Genomic DNA, 19,926 nt, shown 5'->3' on the forward strand with positions numbered 1-19,926 from the left:
GTTGTGTCCTCAGCCGGAGAATGAGGTTGGTTGGAATGAACACGTGTTGCCCGAGATCACTTCAGCTCTAAAGTTGTTCTGTCCTAATTCTATTATTAGGAGTAAATGCTAGGAACAAACCACATACAGCACGTACTCACAATGAAAAAGTAAATGAATGCAGGAATATTCACAGGAACATTTTTAAGAAAGACGAGAAATACAGACGTATGCTGCTTTTTAAAAATGCCATTACTGTTTTATTCACACTAGTTAGAATATATACACAAAAAAATGTGTATCATATGTTGCTTTCAAAAAATTCTATGTTCCATGAGAACTATGTAAACAGTGTAAAATGTTTCTATCGCATAACAAAAGAAGAAAAATCGGCATTCCCATGTAGTATTAGGAAAATATTTAAGATAATTTGATTTTAAAGTCATAGTAAAACAAAGTGAAATATTACAGAACAGTCTTTCCAGGAAGTAGATCTACAGTCTAGAAGCAATACATTTCATACTCTGAAATACTTTGGTATACGTGAAATTAATACAAAGCAAAAAAACGAACAAAAAAAACCCACCCCAAAACCTAAAAAGTCTACTTTGGTTCTCATATTAACTGAAAGTTTAGCAATGAGGCGACTGCACAGCTCCTCAGATGACAAAACGGAAAACCTCTCATTTGCTCCCCACACCCCTGCGAGTGGACGCGGATGTGCCCGGAGGACACTTCACAGGACCTCTGGAGCATCTCACTTCTTTCCACAAGTACGCTCTCAGCGAGAGCCTGAAAGGCTTCATAAAACCTCAGATTCAACTCGGAATATAAGTGCTCTTGGTTACTTCCTCTTAGACACCAATGACCCCTCATTAAAGCAGCTCGAAACTACAAGTCACATTGAAGGTAGAATATAAATTTTTGGAAAGTCGTATTACTATAGTTTCTCAAGAAGTCCATACTTGAATAAAAGAACATACTACATTAATTTAAAAAATGCAAGTTTAATGGCCCATTGACAATAGGTTTTTAAGAAACAGAAATAACCATCTGCATGCTACAAATATTTCTTCATTGATATCACGCATTACTCTGACAGCTGTACAACTAAACTGATCTGAGGAATTTTTAATTGCATCATTTTTCAAATTACGTTTTCTTATCTATACTGTCCACATGTGGTACTGATTTTCTCCATTGTCTTTTTGTTCTGTACGTTTTCTTTGAAACGACTTCCTACATGTGAGAAATTCTGAGCAAATGCTGATGAACCACTTTTCTGTCATCCATCACGAGAGCAAACTGGGAATGTCTTCTGAGGGTTTTCTCAGCAATGCAATTTCTTGCCCGACTTTCTGGAAAGACAAGAAAGCCTTTAGAAGAAAAAGAAAATACCTGGTGAACTTCACAAAGTTACAGTAACAACACACTAATGCACTGTTATTCCTTCCTGAAGTAAAAGAAATACTGTCAAGTGCCTCCGAAGAACACAGCCCGTGAGCACAAGGCCTCGGGCCTTCCACGGGGGTGGACGTGAGGCGAGGAGCGTTCACTGAGAGTCGCCAGCATGGTAGCTCTCCAGAACAAAACACGTATGGAAAATAAGAGAGAAAGTTTCTGTCAGATTCATGAGAGGCTTTTTAAAGAACAATTCTTTTTCTATTTTTATTTTTTTAATTTGAGAGAGCGTTCATGAGCAGGGGAGGAGCAGAGAGAGAGAGAGAGAGACACGGAGGGAGAGAGAATCCCAAGCAGGCTCCACACTGTCAGCGAGAGCCCAATGCGGGGCTCAAACTCACGAACCGGGAGAGCATGACCTGAGCCAAAATCAAGAGCCGGACACTCAGCCAACTGAGCCATCCAGGAGCCCCTTAAAGAATACTTCTAAAAAGGACTAAAGGAGAAAAACATAAAATTATTCAATAAAACTGGCCTAAGCTTACACGAACCAAGTAGAGAAGGACTGTTCATATTCTCAATTATCGTATACTATTACAACAGTCTCAGGAACCAAAGTTCTGGCCCAAATTTTACAACCAAGTATAAGGAGAAGTAAAACAATGAGCAGTGAAAAATTCTGTATGAAATGAGAAAGGTTCTTAGTTTTTCATGCTAGCTTTTGCTTTCTTTTGTGGAAAGACACTGTCAGGCGAACTTGGGTCATTTCAAAAGTCATTTGCGACAACAGCCAAGACCGTCGTATGCTCAGAACTTGCACCGCCAGACAGCAAAATCTTTGTTACGGTCACTAAAACACCGTATTTCACAAAGTGTGAGACACCATCGATTGTGAGATGTACCATCATTTCAGGCACCCATCTTAGGCAAAGAAAAAAAGATGTTCAGGATACAGACTCTAAAAGGAGACAGAGACCATCACAAAAAGTGGGGACACGGAATGGCCACAGCCTCAATGAGGGGTAAAAAGAATAACCCTTCCTCTACAAAGGACAGCCAAGAAGTCTGCACGCCTCTTCCTTGATGATGGGAAGAAGGGAAAAGATATTCCTTGGTATGTGAACTGGTCCCCCAGCCCTGCCAGCCCACAAATTTTATGTCTGAATTCATACTAGCAGCATCGTCCAAAAACCTGAAGCAGAGAAATTAGCTTAAGCAGGCTCAGGTTGGTAGTGCCCCACCCAGTAACTGGGAGAAAATAACGCAACCCCTTTTGGCAAGAAGTCAACACCATCCAGGCAACAGCTGATTAGAAGATGCAGTCCAGGGGCACTTGGGTGGCTCAGCCAGTCGAGCGCTGACTCCAGCTCAAGTCATAATCTCACGGTTGGTGAGTTCGAGTCCCCGCATCGGGCTCTGTGCTGACCGCTCAGAGCCTGGAGCCTGCTTCCGATCCTGTGTCTTCCTCTCCCCCTACCCCTCCCCTGCTCGTGCTCTCTCTCTCTGCCCCTCTCAAAAATAAAATAAACATTAAAATAAAAAGAAGATGCAGTCCAAACGTAAAGATAAAATGTGGAAAATATACGACTTGCAATCAGTAAAATATGGTAGACAGATGAGTAAGTCAATAGGAGAAATGTCAAAAAACCTAGAAAACAAAGACTGGGTACAATTATCCTGATGAGCACTAAGCTATGTATGGAAGTGGTGAGTCACTATATTGTACACCTGAAGCTAATATAACACTGTATGTTAACTACACTGAATTAAAAAAAAATTTAAATCAATTTTCTTGGGGTGCCTGGGTAGCTCAATCGGTTAAGTGTCCGACTCTTGGTTTCAGCTCAGGTCATGATCTCACAGTTTCATGGGTTCGAGCCCCGTGTCGTGCTCTGTGCTGGCAACCCAGAGCCTGCTTGGGATTCTCTCTCTCCCTGTCTCTCTGCCCCTTCCTCACTTGCACTCTCTCTCAAAGTAAATGAATAAACTTAAATAAATAAATTTTTTAAAAGCAATTTTCTCATCAAAAAAAGAAAACAATACTGGGCATATAATAAAAATGTCAAACAAGAACTTACCATAGAAACATCAAATCAATGACCAAAGGATGCATTTCAATATATGGCATGGGCAAAACAACTAAGACAAAAGTTAAATCCCTCTATTCTTCTAAAATATATCTTTCTAACCTATAAAGTTAAATTAAAACACTATATAAAAACAAAAAATTAAATGTAATTATTGAAATGGTAAGTAATCTCAAAAGACTGGCTTATGTATTTTTAAAACATATTCTCTACCCATCCAAACCCCCAAAATCCAAAGCATAAGCAAAAATAAAAGGCCAATGTCAAACTGGAAAAAAACTCTGCAGTGACAAAACGTTATTATCCTTAAATATTATAATATAAATCATTAAGAAACAAAAATATCCAGAGAAACACGTTAAGACTAGACAACTGACAAAAAATACAAATGGGCACTTAAATATACCAAAAATGTTCCATTTCACTAATAATGGAAATATAAACTAAAACAATTATAACAATTTATGCTATCAAATAGGCAAAATTTTTAAAAATAGTAATACCCAGTGTTGGCAAGGGTACAGGAAAACCAGCACTTTTATACTGATGGTAAACATGAAAACCAAGAAACCTTTCTGAAATGCAATTTAGCAATGGGTAGTATAGATCAAAATCCTTTTATTTTGGTTGTTTTTATTTGAGAGAGAGAGAGAGGGAGGGAGAGGGAGAGAATCCAAAGCAGGCCCCACAGTCAGCACAGAGCCCAACAAAGGGCTTGATCCCACAATCCTGGGATCGTGACCCGAGCTTAAATTAAGAGTCGGACGCTCCAATGAGTCACCCAAGCACACCAAATTCCTTTAAAATGTGCAATACTCTTAAATCCAACGATGCTACATGTAGGAATTTATCCCAGATATGTGCAAAAAGCATATGCAACTACATGTCAGAATTATTTATAATAAAGTTGGAAAACATCTAAACACTCGACAATAGTATATAAATTAAGTATTTTAATAAATAACAGAACTATAAAATGGAATACAATGCAACTCTTAAATACTATGAACAGTAAAGCCTTCTTTATACTAGTAAAAGATCAGAATGACCTAAATGCCTATTAACAAGGAGCTGGTTTAAAAAACTATAGTGTAGGGGTGCCTGGGTGGCTCAGTTGGTCAAGCATCTGACTTAGGCTCAGGTGGTGATCTCACAGTTCGTGAGTTCAAGCCCTGTGTCAGGCTCTACGCTGACAGCTCAGAACCTGGAGCCTGCTTCAGATTGTGTCTCCCTCTCTCTTTGCCCCTCCCCCACTCACACTCTGTCTCTCTCTCTCTCTCCCAAAAATAAACATTAAAAAAAATTTTTTAATTAAAAAAAAAAACCACAGGGGCACCTGGGTGGCTTGGTAGGTTAAGCGTCCGACTTCGGCTCAGGTCATGATCTCACGGTCTGTGGGTTCAAGCCCCGCATCGGGCTCTGTGCTGACAGCTCAGAGCCTGGAGCCTGTTTCAGATTCTGTGTCTCCCTCTCTCTCTGCCCCTCCCCTGTTCATGCTCTGTCTCTCTCTCTCTCTCTCTCTCTCTCTCTCAAAAATAAACATTAAAAAAATTTTTTTGATTAAAAAAAAAAAAACACATAGTGTAGCAGTCAATGGAATAGCACACAATCATTACAAAGAATGAGGCAGCTCTTATGTTCTGATATATATACTTCTCTCTGCCTGAAATGAGCTTTCCCCAGATACCCGCCTTGCTCACTTGCTCCAAAGACATTGTATCAGTGAGACTGTCCCTCACCATCTGATACAGAATAGCAACGAGTCCCATGCCAAACGCACTCCCTCTCCCCCTGACGCTGCTGCTCTACTTTTTACCATCTGGCACACTTCAATTGTTTATTTACTGTCCGTCCTCCCCCCAGACGAAAGAAGATCCCTGAAGGCACCACCAATGTCACCACCTATCTGCATCAGTGTCCACACTCCTCTCCTTCATCTGGCACCGGGAAAGATACATCCCTGTTCTTTTCCTAAGGCTAAACGCTTCACTTGACCTAGGCCCCTTCCTGCACTGCCTTGGCAAGTATTTCCTCCACAATTATCCCCTTTTGCTCCTGTCTTATCATTTTCTCCCCCCAGCACTGGGTCGTTCTCAGTAGCAAACATACCTTAATATCATAAAATGTCCCCCCATCTTATTTCTATTCCTTCACAGCAGAACTCTTTCCTATCTGATCCCTCACTTCTCCTCAACCCACTTTACCTCTGCCATGGTGTTAACAAGGTTACCAGTGAAGTTCTATGCCCTCCTCGAGCCTCAAGCACACGGCCAAGTCTTGGCCCTCCTCCTTCTTGACCTCTGTGTCAGCAGCCCTGGACACCACTGACCACTCTCTCTTGAAGCAATCTTCTCTCAGCTTCTCTGAGATCGCAAGCCCCCAAATTTTCTTTCACTTCTATGGCTCCTCCTCCACCAGACCTCTTCTCTTCTCTTCTCCACCTACTCACTCCAAGGTGATCCCATCCAGTTTCCGGCTTCAAACGGCCAAGTATATGCTGATGAATGATTTCAAGGTTATTACCTTAAGCTCAAACTTTCTTCTGGGCTTCAGGCCATCAGCTTCACAACATCATCAACTACTGACTTAACACAACAGAACTACGGATTCCTCGTCCCCACTCCCCACCCCCACCCCCACCCAAGAGCCTGCTCTGTCCATAAGCCCTCCCAGGAAAGGTACACCATCCACCCAGCTGCTCACCTCAAAATCCTAAGAGTCATCCTCAACTTCATTCCTTCCCCGCTTACGATGAAGTCCTCTGGAAGTCCTGGACTTCCCTCCCTCCACAACAGATCTGCCCTCAGCCATCTGTCACCATCCCTATCACTAGAGCCCTCCTCAGTCACCACTAGCCTCTTCACAACTCCCCCTTCCACCATTCTTGCCCGGCAGTCTGCCCTCCACCCAGCACCGAGAGCATTCCTTCTACAGCCTAAGCCAAGTCATGTCACTCCGCCCATTAAAGCCTTCCATGTTTCCATTATACTCAGAGTAAAATGCAAAGGCCTTACCAGCGACCTCATAACCAGGCCCGCCCACCTCTCTGACTCCTCTCCTCTTTTATTACCACCAGCCACAATGATCTGCTTGCTGTCCCTCAAACGTGACACGCCTGTTCCCATCTCATGACCTTAGAAGGAAGCTGCCCTTCCTTCTGTTTCTTCTCCCCAAATCCTCAGATGTCCACCTCCTTCTCATCTTTCAAATTTCAAACCCAATGTCATCATCGCCCAGCAAGGCCTTTCCCAGTAGCTACCCATCACTTGCAACGTCTTCCTATTTTCTCTCTCCACAAAACCTACCAATATCTGGAATGTACTTGTGGGGAAAGCACAGGTTTACTACTGCTCTCCTCCCAGGAGAAGGGAAGTTCTTTAAAGGAGAGAAGGCTATCTTATTATCCATTTATCCACAGCATGAAAACTGGTGCCTGGCACACAATAAGTACTGAATAAATATTTGTCAACCAAAGGACAGACCATTTTATAACTGAAAATCTGAACTGGGGTAGCTTTTGACATCACCTCCAGTTTATTTTAGTACTATAGTATCAGAAATGGTGAGAACTGGTAAAACTATATCAAGAGCCTGATTGCAAAATGGCTTTTTTAAACCTCTTACCTACTCTGTTGACTAAGACTCCCTAATATATATTAGGGAATGATCTAAATGTGCATTAATGGGAAACTGGCTAAATAAGACGGAGTACAGCCACACAAGAGGTTACTATGCGTCCACTAAAGAGAACGAAAAAGATACCAGCCAACATAAAATACAAGCTGCACAAGTGAGAAGGTTGATGGAAACCATCAAGTAGCACAACACGTTCAATGAGATCCCTTTGTTTCCACGTGCACACATACCAGCCTGGATATGCACAGGGCGATCCCTCGAGGGCAATCCTGAAAGTGGTTACCGCTCCAGAATAAGGTGGAGGCTGAACTTTACATTTATTGTTAGAAAGATAAAAAGTGCCAGGAACTACTTTTGACTTCACAGTTTAGAGCTCACCACTTGTATTTCATGCTTTGAAGGGCTTCAAAATTTCGAGCTCTTTAAAAAACACACCTCTTTTTTGTAAATGATGCATCATCTAGTGAGGAAGAGGAGGTGTCGGGGTCTCAGAAGAACCGTCAGGAACGCAGGCTGGCTCGTTCTTCATAGGTTTAACCCCCTTCTCTACCCCTTCCCTCTATAAGGACTGGGGCGCATAAAGCATTGCTTTTATAACCCTCCATGCAGTTTGGGGTTGGAGGAGACATGGGACATGTGGTACAGGCTTAGTCAATAGCAAATTCATTAGTGAATTTGCTTTCCTAATTAAAAGGAATAGATATAACGGACAATCCTTTCCCCCGTATTCATGTCTCAAAGGTACACATGATGCCTGGAACCACAGGACCCGTCTTGTAATTGTGGAGTAAGAGCCGAGGTGCAGATGAAAAGATGCCAACAGTGTGGATGTCCAGTGACTTTACCCAACAAATGACACAAGAAAAACAAACCTCTCTTCATTTAAGGTACAGTGAGCTGGGTTCTGCTACCTACAACCAAAACAACTCCTAACTGATATTCTTGGGAATGTCTCATTGAAAGAAATTGAAAACAAAAGAACTCAAATTTGATGTGGAATTAGAAAACTGTTAACACATCAGAAATGTAGACTGCAAACCAATTCCCCTCTTTAAGGTCTCTATTCTGAATTTTTAAAAAAAAAAAAAGGAAAAAAAAAAACTACTAGGAAGAAACAGAAAAAAGAGAAAATTATAGTCAACATCAACTCCATAAAAAAGGCTTCAGAGAGGTGCCCGGCTGGCTCAGTCCAAGTGGAACATGTGACTCTTGATCGTGGGGTCATGGGTTCTAGTCCCACACTAGGCACAGAGATTACATTAAACAAACAAACAAAAAACAAAAACTAAAAAAAAAAAAACAAAAAAAAAAAACAAAAACTAAAAAAGACTTCAGAATGAAACATTCACAATGTATACACATAATAAAGATAAACTCACAGAGTGAGACTGAAGTCCAATCAATGCTGGGGCTGTTCTGGACTAATGTTCATTGTTCGATAAATTTCTTTAAGTAACAGCAGGGCAGTATCTTCAGATTCCCTATCACAAAGAAAAGAACATTTTTACTTAACAGATCATGAGTAGAAATTTACCTCTATGCCTAAAGGTGAAAAATGCAACTTTGGTTCTAGTCAACCTACCTAAGAAAGGCAAATGAAAATAAAGTAGTGTAGCCTTAAAGCTGCCCTTAAAAACTGGATGGATACCGATCAGCTACAAAACAGCTGTGCCGCAATATGAAAGGGTGGCTTTTCAAAGTCCCCACCCGCTCTCATTCTGTGAAAGGTATCCCTACAGAAACAGTGTGCAAGTACCAAAGGCCTGTGGTCAAAGTCAGATGACACACTGCCATCTTGTGGACAACAAACTAAAGGGGGAAAATACTGATTCTGAATACACGGCCGCCGAAATTAATATTCCATCCCAAGTGATAAATCCGCAAAAGAGTCTCCCTAAAACTACTGTATGTGCTAGCACCTAAAGGCCACGGGAATGTTATCAAAGAAGAAGACACTTACCAATAGCATAAATGACTCTGAAGAGCGAAAAGATATTCATTAAAACTCTCTATTGGCTTTTCTTGAAGAACGTAGTCAATTCGACGGCCTCCGTTTAGCATTCCCACCTTTCCTAAGTAGTCCTCATCCTTGGAAAAATCTGGACTTTCAACAATCTTTTCTGCTAGAATTTAAACCATTTCAATATCAAAGTCAATCACTTAATCATTATCCTTTGACTTTAGCTGACTTTCTGGGCTCAAGAGAATATCGCTTGCCACACGTAGCGACCTGGGGAGCTACCAGGCTCCCTTCCCATTCCTCCAAAGAGCCGGGGGAAGGAAGAGGGGCTGGTTACCCGACAGAGAGGAGAAAGAGCCAACGAGCTGACAGCAGTTTTGAAGAAAAGGGGTGAGAGAGTTGCAGAAAGGAAACAGAATTAGAATCTGAAAGAGTCAAAAAACATCACGGCACAATGACCTGACTATGCAGGTAAAGTCTACAACATAATGACACAGTTCAACAACAGCAAGATAACTTCTCACAGCGAGCGGGCCTTTAACATGCCTGAATGCGAGCTTAGCTCTCAACTCTGACATGCCATTCTGGCCTTAGGAGTTTCGACAAAAATTTAAGATTGCAGAGTAAAAAAGTCCAGCACCTATCAGGCGAAACTCCAGGAAAAGGCCGACACGCATTCTGAAGCAGTTTATCAGAACAGATTTTCCTTTGTAGGAAGAACATTTTAACAAAAGAGACTAGAATGGAAACGCCTCATTGAACAATTCGTGAGTATTATGTTTACAAACGACATTTGTACTAGAAAATGCCTCAAAGGTTAAATTTACCTTCAACGACTTGTTTTTCTTCTTCTTCTTTGATCTGATTGGCCACCTTTTCCAGTTCTTCCTGAAGCTGAGCTGAAGAGGTGTGAGCGCGGGCAAACTCGTTCAGCGTCTGCCAAGCGCTTTTCAGGGAGCTGATGAAGCCCTGCTTCAAATCAGATCCCATACGAGAGAGACTGTCTTTCAACTCTAAAGAGATTAAGACGACATATCAAGTGAATTAGGCACTGGGTAAAATTCTGTACCACGAAAATTAAAACAAAAGTTAACACCGTCCTCAGACAGGTTAAGACCCCCTCAAGGCCTTAAACGCCAACCACACGGGAGTTTCTCAGCCAAGAACTTTCAACATATAAAAATGTTTTGAGGAGTCTTACTCTGTCATTTTTTTAACAACTAAAGCTAATCCAGCCAAAATGTATACATTTCCTCTCTCCAAAAAAGAAAAGAAAAGAAGAGAAAAGAGTTCAAATACCATAAAAATTCACGTGCTTTTTTTTTTTTTTACCATAAGTTAGAAGAAAAAAAAATAGACCCATAAGATTTAAAAGATGACTGCTTTTCTAATCTGTAATGGTAAAATGGTTTTGAGATTTTGAGATTCTGACATAACCACAATTTAACTTCTTTAAAAATGAAAAAACTCCTGCCCCTTCAACCTTTTCTACTTCAGTCTAATAAATCCTATTTGAACTCAAGGTATTTGAGTATCAAATTTCTCATTTTAAGTCCAAAAGAGTTAAATACATTTTTATTTATTTTTTACTGTTTATTTATTTTGAGAGAGAGAGAGCAAGTGAGTGCAAGTGGAGGAGGGGCAGAGAGAGAGAAAGAGAGAGAATCCCAAGCAGGCTCCACACTGTCAGCACAGAGGTAGATGCGGGGCTCGAACTCACAAGCCTCAAGATCATGACCTGAGCCAAAATCAAGAGTCAGACAGACACTTACCCAACAGAGCCACCCAAGTGCCACAAAAAAGAGGTAAATGTTTTTTAAAAGCATGATGTAAGCAAAAAAAAAAAAAAAAAAAAGGAAAGGAAACCCCCACTTTCAAATAAAAAGGCATGATCACTTTCCTCGCTCTTCTGTGCTACACTCCCATCCTTTCCACCCAGATCTTTAAACCTATGAGTAATATACACCCTTAACTGGCATAAGAGAAACCTAAACCCCACTTGGAATTATTATCGATCCACTACATTTAATGAACATTTTTAAAGGGAAAAGTTTATCCTGTTAGCAAGGACATGACAGCTCACTTAACTTAGCATAGGGTTTATTTCCTGATTGTTGGTCCTTAGTTCGTGTTACTCGGCTTCCCAACTCCAAAAATTATGACCAAATTCTATCAAAATCTATGCGTCTCATCATTTTATTACCAACTTCCCCCATTCCTAAGTATCTCAACCATTAGAACGCCATTTCAAGGAAAAAGTCAACAAGGAGAAGCAACGCATTCAAAACCTTTCTTCACAGTTCCTCTGAATGTTCTAATAAATGGGTTCTAAACACAGCAGGCATTTCAATAACACTAATTCCATCAAGAAAGAACTTAGTGTTAAAATTTTCATAATTCAATTACAAATGACAGGAAACACCTAATTCATTAGGACTGACAGATTCCAAAATGACAAGAAGGAAACAAGTTTTTACAGTATTTGCTTTTTACCTAAATGAAGTCTTTTTCTGCCTTTGTGATGGGGAATGAGAACTGCTTTCAGGTCCAAATCTGGAACAATCATAGGCTCTAATCTATACGCCACTGGATCAAGCTGTAAAGGGAAGAATTGGAAATTCAGGAAAAGCTGTTTTATCTTGAGTTACGTATCTCAGTTGGGCGACCAAACGGATAACCAGCAAACCAGAGGTTTTGATTTTTTCCCCCAGGTTATTCTGGTATATTACCAGTATAATTATACTGGTAATTATGAGGAGACTTCCACGTTTGTGGGTAAAATTACTTTGCAAGCAAAACAACAGAAATATTTCCTTGAACAAAGGCTCTCTGGTAGAGAAGTTTATTGGAAAGCATCAGACGGTTCTCTATTAGGACAGAGAGCTGAGCTGTATGTACCTCAAAATCAGAGTTAGTTCCTAAGAAATAAGGATCTGAGAAGCTATTAGGATGATCCAGATAGGTGTTTCTATGTTGGTGTTTCATCTTCTCCAAAATAAAAAGTAATTCAATTCACTCACTGGATGATAAATATTGAAGAATCCTTTACAGGTGGGAAGCCTGTAGTTCTCATCTATCCTATCCACTCCTCGAACAGTGAGAAACATACCAATTGGAGATCCCAAGGCAAAGAAAATCTCTGGTTCAAAGTCTAATGAGTTGTAAACAACAGAAACCTAGGAAGAATCAAAAATAATGAAAGATCATCATTCCAGTGGCATATAATAGAAAATTCACAAGTTCAAGCTGGAACTGCACTTAATTAAAATCACCTCAACGTAGATGATGCCATTCTAGGTGCGGCTTGTGAGGCTTATAATCACTGTCACGGCTATTTTAAAAGGGACTAAAAACTCTCTCTTTAAAATCTTCACAGGCTTCTCCATCTTCTGTCTATATTTCTCCTTGTTGTACAGCATAGTATGTACAGTACACAGCAAGCATTCTATTTACTTTGGTTATAAATTACCCTTAAAACTGCAGACTCTAGCTTCAAACCGCCTGGGTTTGAATCCTGGCTCCACGCCTCACTATGTGGCCTTGGGCAAGTTTCTTAACCTCTCTTGCCTTAGCCTGTTTCCTCACCTATAAAATGGGGATCATAACAATGCCAAACTCATAATGGGGTTAAAAAATCAAGAACCTAATCCACATGAAGGGCTAAGCACAGGGCCTGGCGTTTGCCAACTGCTACTTCTATTCCAGCGACCATCTTTGTTTGTTCAAGCAAGTTGCTTTCCATTAGGAAAACGATGTGCCCCCAAAGAGCTGTTTTGGGACAGCTTGCATGGAGTGTCGCAGCCCGCTGAGAACTGTCAAGATTAAGAAAAAGCACCTACATTGGTGCCACTCTACAGTTTACAAAGCTCTTCTGTTTGCTGCTCAGTGGCAGGATACAGGCCTTTGTCACCCGAGTACCCTGAGAACGAAGAACAATCCCCACGTGCACAACAGAGACCCAATGAAAGGGATGTAGGCAAGATGATCATGTCACCCCTTGGATGAAGATGTCACTTCTCGGATGAAGACGGTTAAGCTCAGACAGGTGGCACCACTCACCCGAGAGCACTCAGCCGGGGTGGCAGAACGAGGACTTCTCATTCCCACTCCAATGCACCCTCGACTACACTAGGCTGCCCCTTCCAACAAAGTGTGGACTGCACACGCCTTGGCTTGTCCTTATATGTGCAAATTCAATGGTTTCTGCTACTGATGAGGGCCACACAGGATGTGCTCCCAAGATTACCCACTTCCCCCAGCTCCAGACAAGAAAAAAAGAAGAAAATCCAAAGCTAAAAGGAAAAATACCAACCAGAAAAGGTTTTTACCACACAGATGACAAAGACCAAATACCCTTAATATACAGAAACTCTTCGATATCTGTGAAGGGAAAAAGAACTCAGCAGGAAAGTAGGTAAAATCAGCACTTCTACAAAGAAATCATGCCAAACAGACCTACGAGCCAACAGCTAACTTGTCTAGTGCTCAGAAACACAGCGAGGCGCCATTGTCCCCACAAGGTTATCAGATCAATGAAATACTAGAAAGAAAGTAAAAGTCCTCTGTTTTCACGAAACAGTTATTTCTTCAGAAGAGAGAGACCAAAGTGACAGCACTGACTATCCGTAAAGGACGCATGTGTAAAGAGTAGCACCAGTGTCAGTGAGGAGACCGGACGGGGGTCAATGCTATAAACTGCTAGCCAGAGTACAAACCAGCACAGCCTTTTCAGGGGCAAGTAGACAGAACTACCAGAATTTTGTGTGTACGTTCTTGGGCCCAGCTATCCCACTTGTACTTATTTAGCTAAAGGAAATAACGAAGAACGTGCACAGAAAATTGGTTTAAAAGTGTTTATCACTGGGTGGCTCAGTCAATTAAGCATCTGACTTCGACTCAGGTTATGATCTCAAGGTTGGTGAGTTTGAGCCCTGCATGGGGCTCGCTGCCATCAGCATGGAGCCCGCTTCGGATCCTCTGTCTCCCTCTCTCTGTCTCTCCCAGGCTCACTCTCCCTCTCTCAAAAATAAATATTAAAAAAAAAAAAAAAGTGTTAATCACCGGATTACTTAAAAAAGTGGAACACCAGAAACTGCCTACATGTCCGATGTTCTGGGTGAACTGTGTCCCCCACAAGATACATAGCACTTCCTCAGACCTTATTTGGAAATAGGGTCTTTACAGAGGTAATCAAGTTATAATAAGGTACTCAGGTGGGCCCTAATCCAACATGGTGTTACTATAAAAAGGGGAAATCTGGACAAAGAGACAGACACATAGAGGATGCAGACACAGGAGGAGCCATGTGAAAACAGACGCCTGGAGAGCTACATCTATAAGCCCAGGAGCCCCTGGAGGGCCGCCAGAAGCTGGATGAGGCAGGAAGGGTTCTTCCCCGTAGGTTTCAAAGGGAGCGTGTCCTGCTGACACCTCGCTAGACTTCCAGCCTCTAGAACTGAGACAATAAGTTTCCGTTGTTTAAAGCCACCCACCGTGCGATAGATACTTGTTACGGCGGCCCAAGCAAGCTAATACATCCGGTAACAAGTAAGTGACAAAATAAATCATTATCTTTCCAAACAGTAATACAAGGCAGTCATTAAAATTGACAGAAATATTTAGACATGGGAATATATCCATAATATAGTGTTTGAAAATAGCAGTAGAATGTTTTGGTAAAACACTATGTAGTATTTTCCCATTTTTATTAAAACATATATATATAAATATATGCTTAAATAAAACTCTAGAAGGGCTTGTTCAAACACTTCACAGTGGTTAGTTCTGGCTAAGGAGAATATGATGTTATTTCTTTTCTCTTGCTTAAGCAGAGTTTCTTGGCTTTCCGGCAACAAGCCTGCACACAGGCTATTGTCCACACTGCCCCATAGGCCTTTGGGTAACAGACCCTACTTGCCCACATTGGCCCACCCCCCACAGAGGTGGCATGTGACTTGGGCTGGGTGAATCAACTTGTGCCCCATTCCCCAGGCAATATGAATTGGCCAAAATGGACTTATAACCCAAACTAGGTCAAGTAAATTTTCCTAACTGGACCAACCAGGGGAGATTCCTTTTCCTCTGTGGTCATAAAGCTATAAGGAAAGGAACATACAGTCAATGACACCCATGAGCCCAGGTTCATGGAGAAGGCCAACTACCAGAGAAGGGCATGCAGTGAGAGCGTCCTGGTCACAGGGAGTCCCTGTTTCCACAAATCTTCTGTGCTCTGATCCTTCACAGTTAAATGAGGAAATACCTGCCCTTCATTTGCTAAAGTATGCTCAAGTCTGCTCATGTTTAAAAAGAAAGACATTTTAGAGGCGCGTGGGTGGCTCAGTAGGTTAAGCATCCGACTCTCGATTTCCTCAGGTCATGATATCACGGCTCATGGGTTCGAGCCCCACATCAGGCTCCACACTGACAGTGCAAAGCCTGCTTAGGATTCTCTCTCTCATTCTCTCTGACCCTCCCGCATTCTCACTCTCAAAATAAATAAATAAACTTAAAAAATAATGATAAAGGGTTCCTGGGTGGTTCAGTCAGTTAAGTGTCCAACTTTGGCTCAGGTCACGATCTCACAGTTTCTTGAGTTCAAGCCCCACGTTGGGCTCCACACTAATAGTGCGGAGCCTGCTTGAGGTTCTCTGTCTCCTCCTCTCTCTCTGCCCCTTCCCCATGTGAACTCTCTCTCTCAAAGTAAATGAATAAACATAGGGCACCTGGGTGGCTCAGTCGGTTAAGCATCCAACTTCGGCTCAGGTCATGGTCTCACAGCTTATGGGTTCGAGCCCCATGTCAGGCTCTGTGCTGATAGCTCAGAGCCTGGAGCCTGCTTGGGATTCTGTGTCTTTCTCTCTGCCCCTCCCTCGCTCACGTTCTGTCTCTCTCTGACTCTCAAAAATAAATAATAATAAATAAACTTAATAAAGGTAATAAATGAAAAGAAAGACATTTTAAAAAATGCAATCTTTATCAGTGAATTGGGTTAAAAGCTTGAATAAACTGTAATAAACACCTTGTTCCATTTTCTGCCTTCTTTAAATCAGTCGTGAATTCCTTTATGATAAGGAACCTTAGAGACCCAACTATAAATACATTCAAAAATACAATGTCTATAAAGATTTTAATACTCCCAAGCCACTGAGATACAAGTATAGTAAAGTATACTATTAAATGAAGCACCACTGACTCCTTGGTTTTTATAGAAATTTTCTGGGAAAAAAAAAAAAAAAAGAAATTTTTTCTCCAAGGGAAGAATTGTGAATACTAAAAACTGTAAGTCAAGTGAATGCAGCAAGTTTCTCTCACAGGAATCTAAGGATATATTAGTCTCCCCTCATCCAAGGGGATACACTCCAAGACCCCCCGTGGATGCCTGAAAACTCAGATAATCTGGTACACTATATACCACGTCTTTGCCTACACATACATACCTACGACAGTTTAATTTATAAATTAGGTACAGTAAGACATTAACCACAATGACAATAAAATGGAACAATTGCAACAATATACTATAATAAAAGTTATGTGAACGTAGTGTGTCTCTTCTGAAATATCTTCTTGCACTGCACTCAGCCTCTTCTTGTGATGATGTGAGATGATAAAAGGTCTACGTGATGAGATGAGGTGGGGGGAATGACGTAGGCATGTGACGTAATGTTAGGCTACTGCTGACCCTCTGACCATGTATGTCAGAAGGAGGATCATTTGCTTCCAGGTCACGGTCGACCTTGAGTCACTGAAAACTGCAGGTAACTGGCGTCTACTGTGTTCAGAACATAATTTTCTTTCTAAGTACTGCCACTCTGTTGCTGATGGCTATGAGAGACTAATACTATAAAATATAAAGTACTGCTACAAAATAATGGAAAAACTGAAATGAAAACAATTTCAAAAGTAGTAACGTTCAGTACACAATCCCTTATTTGGAACATTTCCATGAAAGCAGCATACAATCCTACTGAATGCAAATCAGTTTTCTCCATCGCCCCCCATAAATGTTGAATTTTTAAAGAATTTAAAGCCAACTCGGGGCGCCTGGGTGGCTAAGTCGGTTAAGCGGCCGACTTCGGCTCAGGTCATGATCTCGCGGTCCGTGAGTTCGAGCCCCGCATCGGGCTCTGTGCTGACAGCTCGGAGCCTGGAGCCTGTTTCAGATTCTGTGTCTCCCTCTCTCTGACCCTCCCCCGTTCATGCTCTGTCTCTCCCCGTCTCAAAAATAAATAAAACGTTAAAAAAAAAAAATTAAAAAAGAATTTAAAGCCAACTCAAATAAAAAAGATATACGATTCCAATATAAAATGTGCAGCCCTAATCAACATATAAACTTACCTGTCCAGTGCCAACTTCAAAAGACTCATAATCAACATGCACAGAAGATACATAAGCACCAACTGGAAGTTTCCTCTTGGACTCATTAGATTCTGAGGGGAGAGAAGCCGTCTCTTTAGCTTTCTGAGCACTTTCCTCTTGCCCTTTTGTCGAAGCAGCCATCACTGCCTTCTTTTCTGATGCTGCTTTTTTCTGTTCCTGTGAAACACCAACAATTCATAACATAACCTTGAGGAAAAGTTCAGTTAATCAGCTATCACTATGGAACACATTATGCTGATGGTAAGGAATCCTCAGTCATTTCTTAGGCAGTGTGGTGATTAGAGAAATGTCCTTTTTAGAGACACACACTAAATATTTAGGGAAGAAACACCAGGATTTCTACAATTAACTTTAAAATTCTTAAGAAAAAAGGGGCGCCTGGGTGGCTCAGTTGGTTGAGCATCCGACTTTGGCTCAGGTCATGATCTCACGGTTTGTGAGTTCGAGCCCCGCATCGGCTCTGTGCTGACAGCTCAGAGCCTGAAGCCTACTTCAGATTCTGTGTCTCCCTCTCTCTGCCCCTTTCCTACTTTCTCTCTCTCTCTCTCTCACTCTCCCAAAAATAAACATAAATAAATAAAATGCTTAAGAAAAAAATGACTAAGAGACTAAGAAAAACAGCAAAACAGCAACAGTTAAATCTAAATACTGGCTATCATTATACAATTCACTCTACTTTTCTCTTTTTTTTTTAATATATGAAATTTATTGTCAAATTGGTTTCCATACAACACCCAGTGCTCATCCCAAAAGATGCCCTCCTCAATGCCCATCACCCACCCTCCCCTCCCTCCCACCCCCCATCAACCCTCAGTTTGTTCTCAGTTTTTAAGAGTCTCTTATGCTTTGGCTCTCTCCCACGCTAACCTTTTTTTTTTTTTTCCTTCCCCTCCCCCATGGGTTTCTGTTAAGTTTCTCAGGATCCACACAATCACTCTACTTTTCCATAGAACTTAGATTTTTAATAAAAAATGCCAACTTCTTCCTTTATGGTCTCAACTTTAGACAAATTAAAGTACCATATAATTGTAAAATACATACTTCCCATAAAGATATGAATTTGGGGAGAAATTTCTTCATTCAACATGTTTACACCCATCATGTCTACATGGAGCCACTGACCAATTTTCCTCAAAACCATTTTGGGAAGAATGGACGAGCACCCTACAGCTAGAGTCGCACAATGGAAAAACTACTCAGAGATAAAAAGGAATGAACTGCAAATGTTGCAACAACTGGATGAATCTGAAAAACATGACTGTGAGTAAAAGAAGCCAGATACAAGAATATATGATGCTGATTCCATTTATGTGAACTTGAAGAGCCAGCAAAACTCCACAAAGATGGAAACCAAAGTAGTAATCGTATGGCAGGAGGAGTGGACTACAAAGAAGCGTGAGAGAATTATCTGATGGCAGAAATGTTCTAACTCCCATCTTAGGTGGTGATTACACAGGTGCAAAAACGCTCAAAACTTCCTGCGCTGAACAGAAGACCCACGTATTTCCATGAGTAAGGAAGTAACCAAAGCGTTAGGAGCCTCTGTGGAACAGGTGTGCCTCTGCAGTAATGAAATCAGGTCTGTTTGTGAGATCACTGGTTTGTGAGCGCAGCCTGACACAGCAGCCCGACAGAGTCAGAGGAACGTGAGCAGCTGCCACGGGTGGACTGGCCTGTTCACCACAAGCCCACATCTCAGCGGCCCTCGCTCGCCAGGCTGCACACGACTGCCTAAGTCTCTGCTTAAAAGGGCGCCTCAACAAAACAGCTGGCCAAGCGATCTTGTCTATTAAGGGCTTCCAAACACCAGGAAATCGGGAATCAAGTCTAACTGGTTAATTCTTAAGCAAAAAGAGAATACAGAACTCTCTGCCAGCCTTCTTTTCCACTTCCCAACACACCCCCATCATCTCTCACTGAGTCACTAAATAATCACAATGACTGCTCTGAGATGTGTAACAGCCCCTCACTGCCCCACTGCCCAACAGCAGGGGTTCAAGAACCGCGTCCCCTCAGAAACTGGAGCAAGAGGTTTACGGGGGCTATATGAAACTATGGCCCAATTCACACACACAAAAATTTTTTTAATGAAGTCAATCCAATTTAAAAATGGGCAGCGGATTTAAATAGACATTTTCCCCTAGAAGACACACATACACATGGCAAACAGGTACACGAAAACGTTCCACATCACTCATCATCAGGGGAATGCAAATCCAATGCACAATGAGGCATCACCTAACAACTGTTAGAATGGCTATCGTCAACAACGGCAAGAGATAACTAGTGTTGGAAATAACGTGGAGAAAAGGGAAAGCTTGTGCACTGTTCATGGCAATGTTACCTGGCGTAGCCACTACAGAAAACAGTATGGAAGTTCCCACTAAAATTAAAAGTAGATATACTATATGATATCTAGAGGGATAACCAAATCAAACAAAATCACGGTCTCGAAAAGACATCTTCTACCCCCATGTTCATTAC

At 41.5% G+C, this 19,926-nt stretch overlaps 1 protein-coding gene across 5 annotated transcripts in view; it reads right to left on the reverse strand.

Moving 5' to 3' along the window:
- Positions 1-274: 274 nt before the first annotated feature.
- LOC115527083 (SEC23 interacting protein) overlaps positions 275-19,926 on the reverse strand; it is a 43,298-nt gene continuing 23,646 nt past the window's right edge. For 3 of the 5 annotated variants that reach the window (XM_030334476.2, XM_030334478.1, XM_030334480.1), the window contains exons 13-19: positions 17,401-17,598; positions 12,084-12,239; positions 11,557-11,659; positions 9,891-10,076; positions 9,064-9,226; positions 8,483-8,584; positions 275-1,337 (exon numbers count right to left, since the gene is read on the reverse strand). In XM_030334476.2, coding sequence (XP_030190336.1) covers positions 8,503-8,584; positions 9,064-9,226; positions 9,891-10,076; positions 11,557-11,659; positions 12,084-12,239; positions 17,401-17,598 — 888 coding nt within the window. In that variant the 3' untranslated portion in view covers positions 275-1,337; positions 8,483-8,502. Of the gene's footprint in view, positions 1,356-8,482; positions 8,585-9,063; positions 9,227-9,890; positions 10,077-11,556; positions 11,660-12,083; positions 12,240-17,400; positions 17,599-19,926 lie in introns of all 5 variants that reach the window. The other 2 variants (XM_030334479.2, XM_030334477.2) reach the window with 2 other exon arrangements.

The sequence above is a fragment of the Lynx canadensis genome, chromosome D2 (assembly GCF_007474595.2).
Source record: "Lynx canadensis isolate LIC74 chromosome D2, mLynCan4.pri.v2, whole genome shotgun sequence".
Classification (NCBI taxonomy): domain Eukaryota; kingdom Metazoa; phylum Chordata; class Mammalia; order Carnivora; family Felidae; genus Lynx; species Lynx canadensis.